At 40.6% G+C, this 7,578-nt stretch overlaps 1 protein-coding gene across 2 annotated transcripts in view; it reads right to left on the bottom strand.

Moving 5' to 3' along the window:
* Positions 1-4,331: 4,331 nt before the first annotated feature.
* The window catches only part of mmp23bb (matrix metallopeptidase 23bb), a 14,933-nt gene continuing 11,686 nt past the window's right edge, over positions 4,332-7,578 (bottom strand). For both annotated transcript variants that reach the window (XM_020621805.1, XM_020621806.1), the window contains exons 7-8: positions 6,817-6,943; positions 4,332-6,266 (exon numbers count right to left, since the gene is read on the bottom strand). In XM_020621805.1, the coding sequence (XP_020477461.1) occupies positions 6,074-6,266; positions 6,817-6,943 (320 nt within the window). In that variant the 3' untranslated portion in view covers positions 4,332-6,073. The remainder of the gene's footprint in view (positions 6,267-6,816; positions 6,944-7,578) is intronic.

Genomic DNA, 7,578 nt, shown 5'->3' with positions numbered 1-7,578 from the left:
GATGAACAGTGGCCGATGAGATCTCCTCTCCTTCCTCATGTCCACTATCATCTCCTTCGTCTTGTCTGTGTTGAGGCTGAGATTATTGTCCTTGCACCATGACACCAGACCGGCCACCTCCCTCCTGTAGGCTGCTTCGTCCCCGCCAGTGATGCAACCTATCACTGCGGTGTCATCTGCAAACTTTAGGATGAAAATTCAACTGTTCAGCTACTGTGTCAACTGTGTCTTTCATTGTGTGTCCTTGTGTGTGCCCCTAATGAACCAACTCTGGTGTCCCTGTGTGAGGCCTCCATGACCCACATCAGAGAGTAAACAGCAGATCTGGGTCAGAGAAGGTTAAAACTGGACGACTCTTTGTTCGCACTCTTTTGTTTCCTGGTTTTCATCTGGAAGGTTTTATCACCTCCTTCCAAAAACCACACAGCTTTGTCTGTGAGAACTCATGAAGTAAGAATAATCATTTTTTGTATCTCTTTTCTCTTGTTTATATATTTTATTTCATATATATCATTGTTTAGTTTAATATATTTTGCATTCCATGAAACGCCTGAAGTGTGGTGTATATATTTAAACCACAGTCAGATTAATAACAAAAATCTGATTGTGTTGATAATGATATTTGAAATTTAGAATATATTTTAAACCCGACTACAGAGAAAAACAGTGCACTCCATTTTCTCTGATCCATAAATATGAACATATCAATCAACCAAGCACACAGTTTACAGTAAAATGTTTTCACTGATAAACTGAACATATTTTTGTTATACATTTAGAAATTTGCATGTTAATATTTTATTTTTTTATTGAAACAAAGTAACACATTAACAAAACAGTACCAAACATGGGAGACAAGACAACAGTTACATGACATTACAGAAGGATATAGTGTGTTTAACGAGGTTGTAGTGTGTGAAGTGTGGGTATTTCCAACTTATGCAGTCTATGAAATGCAAGAAAGGGAAAAGGAGGGGAAGTAAATAAATAAATAAATTACCAATAATAATGATGATAAAATCAGCTTGTTCCATTCTAGAGGTTGGTGGGAATGTGCGTGGCCTCAGCCCCAGGTGTTTGATTCAAGTTGAAATGTATTAAAAATGGTTCCATGTGTCATAAAAAGCCGATAAACTGTTCTTGTGAGTGGATGTCATTTTCTCTAATGCACCGTATTCTGTCAGACGGTTGGTCCAGTGGTTTATGTGTAGTGATTTATTTGATTTCCAATTTTGAAAGATTGTTTTCTTGGCAATAGCTAGAGAAATGAGGAGTGGGTTTTTATATTTAATTGGTAGGTGGTCAATTTCTAGGATATTACCGAGTAAGCAAAGTGATGGAGAAGGAGGGATTCTACAACCCAAGATGGTGGAGAGTTTCTCTGTCACTGCTATCCAGAAGGAATAAACTGGTTGGCAGGTCCAAGTAGCATGAAAGTACCGGTCGGTACAATCTAGAGTGCATTGTGAGCAGATGTCTGTGTCGGTAAAACCTGTTTTGAACATTTTACTTTCTGTAATATGGGTCATATAGATGGTCTTGTATTGTATAAGTTGTAAGTTTACATTGCTGGTCATAGAAAAGATGTTATTGCAAATTTCTGTCCAGAAGTCGGAGTTGAGGGGGAGAGTTAAATCATTTTCCCATTTGAGTTTTGGTACTGTTATTGTTGAATCTGTATTTGATATGAGTTTATATAGTTTGGATATTATTTTCTTGGAGGATGTAATTTTCATAATTTCTTCAATTTGGAGGGTTGTAGTGGGTTATTGGTTACACTAATCTTTGATTTAATTATGGATTTTAGCTGATTATACTGGAGGAACTGTTCTCTCTGAACTCTTTACTTCTGGAGCAGTGTATTAAATGATATGAACTGGTGGGGCCACAGGTCTGGCACCATTTAGTGTTTCCAGACCTGTGGCCCCACATCAATGCCATAGGATTATCACTCCACTTACGGCCCCTAATTTTGCTGCTGCATTTCTGGCCTCTGGACTTCATTTCTCTGAAATCCTTCTGAATCCTTTTGACTAAATATTGGAGCTGATTTGCTGAGTAGTAATATTAGAAGTTTGGTGCTTCTAGACCACCTAGCGATTCCTTCTTTTGGAGTGTAGATAGAGAAATTTGGGGTTTCTTGTTTTTCCAATAAGCATGTTAATATTTCTATAACATTGTATATTACATGTTACTGTATTTCTCTTCCATTATATGACAGACAAATACTACAATGTTATAATTATGGTAACAAGATCTGGTCACTGTTAATAACCACAGGTGCACGTTATAATTAGGGTTCCAGAATAGAATCCCCACCTCACCCTGCACCCCTATTATTGTACAGCTCAGCATTATTTACACTTTGACTAACGTGTTGATGAACTGTTCCTGTCATTGTGGGTTTGTAACTTGATGGGGTCAGATGGAAATATGTTGCTTGGTTCCATGAATTAACATTTACATTTAGAAACATCCTGATGGAGCTGTCGATAAAAATGTTGTTCTCTGAAGCTTCAGCTGTAAGGAACTCTCCTACAATCATAGTACTTTGAGTCTGAAATATTACTTCAACACAAAGCATTTAGTATTGTTGTCTGAGGTTTCAGCTAGCACTACTCTTGCTGCTAGCATCTTGCCTCATTGTGACCATAAGATGGCGCCACCATGGATGTATCTGATTTCAACAGATCATGCAAATGAGCATGATAAGAATACTGTACTTGGGAATGATGAACCAATTTGGATGTGGAAAACAGGCGTATAAGGATCAGAATGGGATAACTCCTGATGAAAAAATGAAAAGATATGAGATTCAACAGTGTTATTTGAATCTGCAAAAACAGAACGAGAACCAGGAAATTAGACTGATGCTGCCAAAAGAGCCTGAAGATGTTGTACAAGCACCCTCTGTAGGACCCAGGCATCGTGAGGGGCAGAGACATTAGACCAAGGAGAAAAAACCCTAGAGGAAGGTTAAGTCTGTTTGCTGTTGCTCTGTCCTATTGCTAAGAAAAGCCAAATAAAATCCCTTTGATCTGCGGGGATGTTGGTCAGTCCTATTTCCACTGGAAACTGAAATAAAATCCTTTAATGTTGTTATAAAACCAGAAATTATGGTGGCTAACTTTCTGCCAAGCCTAAAACGTGTAAGGTGAAAATCTAATATATAAGTGCGAAATCCTTTAAAGAATGTAATTACATGTCATAAAAATCGACGTCTTGGATCTAGACCAGGGGTGTCAAACTCAATGGCACATGGGGCCAAAACTCAAAGCATAAAAATTTATTGAACAGACTAAAACTAAACGTATATTGAACATAAATATCAATCTAAACAGACAGGATACAATATTATTCCACATAAATAAACTTGAACTTAAAATCACCAACCGTATTTCTGCTAAGGCTTAGTACATTAACAAACACCTGCTTTTTGTCTGGACACCAGACGTCGCACACTTTCATCATGCAGCTCTTCAAAAACTCTCCCTCAGTAAATGTCCAGGCTCATTTTCTCCTCTGTCCCAATAAAACTTGCTTTCACAGCAGCTTCACTGTGTGATTTAGCTTTGGTGAAAACGTCTGCTGTGATGTCAGATTCCTCTTCAACTCCTCTACCTTCTGTAGCTTCTGCTCTGCATCACGTTTTTCAGCTTGTCCTGATGTTTTGTCTCGTAGTGCCGTCTTAGGTTATATTCCTTAATTACAGCCACATTAGCTCCACAAATAAGACAGGACACCCTTCTAACTCTCTGAAATCCTCCATAGCCCAGACTCATTTCATTTCAGCCCATGGATTGGTCTTCCTGGCCTACGAAGGCAAGGACAACTAGGCGTTCTTTGGCCCCTGAGTTGTTACACAGCTATAGACATTGACTGGTCACTCAGCCAATGTGCCCCCAAGATTATTTTTGTTTAGGCTACAGACATGTTACCAGCCTACATATGCAGGCCACTTGTACAAACCCTGATGTGGGCTTCATGCTGAAACGCATTGGTCTTCTCATTAAAGTTCCTTAAAACACTGCAGGTGTTGCTGAACCTTTTCCAGTTAGTTTTTTCCTTATCTGTGCACCTTGACAGTGGGTGAAGTTGTACCAGAACTTTTTTCTGTATTTGGCCACTGGTAATCGCAGATACTTAGGATGTATTGTTCAAATATCTTAGAATTTTGTCTCACTGATGTTATGTGAGAACATCAGTCTGGCAAAAGTATGGCCAGCTGGCCCCTAGAAAAGAGATCTATGCAGCCAAACACCTTGAATCTTTAAAAAGTAACCCAGGAGAAGTGAGTTGACAGAAACAGAGCAAACATAACACTTTTGGGTGAGTTTATTTTCAGGATGATTTTATCTGAGTACGTTAGTTCTGTAATACTCCAGCTGATGACAAATTCAATGATTTAGTGTCTTTGTTTTAAGATTATTCACAGAGCTCCGAGGAATTAGCTAAAGCTAGCATTAGCTGTTAGCAACCCAGCTGCAACAAGCAGGACAAACCCACTGTGACGTGACCCATTGGTTTTCTGAACTCAAGTCCGGCCATTGCCATATTGGTAATGCTTCACTCCACCTGCTAGGTGCAATCCAAAAATGGACAAAGAAGCGGAACGTGAGTGGAGCTGAGATGGGCTGAATGGGCAGAATAAAGCTAGCCACCAGTGGCAGGACCCTCCTGCTTGTAACTCACAGTGGCCATGCCCATAGTTAATGCGTAACTTTTAGTGTCAATATAATTTAAATGGGCCAGTTATAAAAAAAAATCACCGTACGTACAGTTGTCATGGAAGAGTGTAAACCAGAGGGTAGATATCCTCAGAGTTAGGAAATCCAGGTGTTTTGTGACCTGGTTAACTGAATCTAAAATAAAATTGAGACAACGTCATGTCCAATTTTTTCACAGTGACAAGTTTGAAAAATGGTTCAGAAAAATGACACAAATCAGTCCCAACAGAAGGTCAAGTGTCGAGTACGACAGGAAGACAGTGAAATATGAAGAACTTTCCAGAAATGTTAATATCTTGGATCAGACATTGAGCAGTTTGTTTCTGTGCAGATGTCAGAGGATCAGCAATCAGACTGGGTTATTTAGAGGATGATCGTGAACGTGGTTAGAGGTCAAAGGGCACAGGACAGCTAATGTCTCTGTGTTTGCTAAGCAACTAATTCATCTGCTCTATGTGAGCTAGCACCTCAGTGCATTTCTACAGCTACAGTATGATTGAGCCATATCACACACAGCTGAGTTTTGTTAAAACAAACAAACAAAAAAACTTGTTCTCAGTTAAGGAACCTGAACAGGGGCAGCTTTGTCTGCTCAAACACAAACCTCATTCTGGTGGAGCCTTGTGAGTACAAATAAAACATTTCCTTTATGACTGCATTGATCATATTGACCATAAGTGACTGAGAGAAATCCTAGTACATCAAGTGGTATTAACACTGGATTCTTCACAATTACAGTTTGTAGTGTGAGGCTGCACAACCCAAAGTTTATTTGCTGTTGGACATGAAAATTTAAATGGAGCTTAAATAAAGCACCACCTCCACCGGTTGTCACAGTGAAGTAAAAGTCCCTTGTGAATTATGGGGCCTGACATCCCACTAGAAATATGGATACATGACATCACACTATACAGTAAATCGCAGGTACAACACCCCTTCATCATGTCCTGAGGGCTCGTTTTGTGAAAATGATTACAATTTGGAGTACTTGACATCCGGCATCATGAGGACATTATGTCATGCCATGAGAACTACAGGGACATGATGTCCTCTGACGTTATGGGAACATGATGTCATACAGGATCACAGGTGTGACACCTCATCAGTATTACAAGGATGTAACAACTTGCTGAGATGATTACAGGGACCACACTGTGAGAGTTTCTACAGGACTAAGGGTACTTTCTGTCCAGACATCCTGTCTGAGACATAAACACCTTGAGTATCAGTGAATGGGCCATCAGAAATACCTGAAAACTACCAAAAGTGTCTGGTGTTTTGCAGCTCCACTCATCCTGTTGAGTGTGGCTGGATGTGACCATCCTTCCTGCTCCTTGGGGACATCCTCAGCTGTTGGAGGGCTGCCCCGGTTTCAGTCGGACGGCCCAGGAGTTGGTGGACACAGTGTCGCCCCGTCGATGGACACGACAGGTGTAAACACCCTCGTTGAACTCGTTGGCAACTAGGCGAAGGTCTCGGTCCTTCATGATGATGTAGCCAGGGATGGAAGTCACAATCTGCTCGCCATCTTTGTACCAGCTGAAGAAATCAGCAAACAGGACTGATGTGAATCTTATTTTTGGTTTTTAGTCAAGCAGTTACCACAAATGCTGATTTACTGAGCTCAGGCCTTTACATTTGATCTCCACTACAGGTGAGACTCAAACTGTAAATAAATACTGTTGTAATCAATGATTCTGTCCTTAAACTGACATTTATTTCAGCTCATTATCCGTGTATTGTTCTTTACTGGGGTTCCGTCTGTGTCAACTGGAGTCCATGAGTTCATTAACTGATTAGTCAATAAATAAAAACTATGTATTTATTTTAATAATCAATAAAAAAATGTATTTTTAAGCACAACTTTTACAATCTGAGATCCTCAAATGTTGCAGACCTTATCCATTTGTTATGAAGGTACTTTTTTGTGACTTTGAACAAAACCATGATCTTAGACTTTGTTTCTGTTTGTGGCATTTTATAGACAAAACAATTGACTGAGAATATGATCAGTAGATTAATTGATAAAGTTCCAGCTCTACACCCGCACAGCTCAGTGGTGAATCATAAAAAGTACCGATCAGCCAACCTGACTTTGGGTGGAGAGCGAAGGTTTCTGGTTCCACAGCGGAAACCCACCACCTTCCCCCGAGGAACCATCTTGATCTTGACATTAGCTGGAGACGGTGTTGGCGTGGTAACCGCTTCCAGAGGCTCTATGGCGGGAACGTGATACAGACAGGAAAGGGGCGTCACAACGGAGACAAAGGGACAAAGCTCAGGGAGAGAATCAGGTTCCTGCAGCACAGAGAGCAAGTCCTCACTGACCAGCCCGTGTTTAGTTTCTGAATACCAGAGCAGTGGGGACTGCTGTTTCCTGCCTACGTTAAACCGTACTCATTTCCTGTTTTCTGTACCTGCACTGCGTTGTGCTTGCTTCCAGATTGTTTAGGAATTAAACTCACTATTTCCTAGGTCTATCTGAATTTTTGAGTGACAACATACGCTTGCACCACTTAAAGCACTTGTGTTGCAGAAGTTCTTGCTAACTACCAAATTTAACTTGCTACTTTAGGTCGGCTAGTTTAGAAGCTAGCTAAGCTAGTAGCTTAATCGAGAGCAATGGCTTCCCCCTCTTCCTCTCCTCCTTTCTCTTGCTCGGAGTGTCGCATGTTCAGTTATTCCTCTGCCTCCTTTAGCGATAATGGTACTTGTAATAAATGTCAGATGCTAGCAGCATTGGAGGCGAGGCTCACAGACTTAGAAGCGCGGCTCCACACCATGGAGAATAGGCCAGCTAGCTATGCCCATGTAGCCGGTGTGGAGCCTCCTAGACGTAGCTTAGCCCAAG

Source organism: Monopterus albus, unplaced genomic scaffold (assembly GCF_001952655.1).
Source record: "Monopterus albus unplaced genomic scaffold, M_albus_1.0 scaffold268.1, whole genome shotgun sequence".
Taxonomy (NCBI): Eukaryota; Metazoa; Chordata; class Actinopteri; order Synbranchiformes; family Synbranchidae; genus Monopterus; species Monopterus albus.
This window is presented reverse-complemented; position numbering and strand designations above follow the sequence as displayed.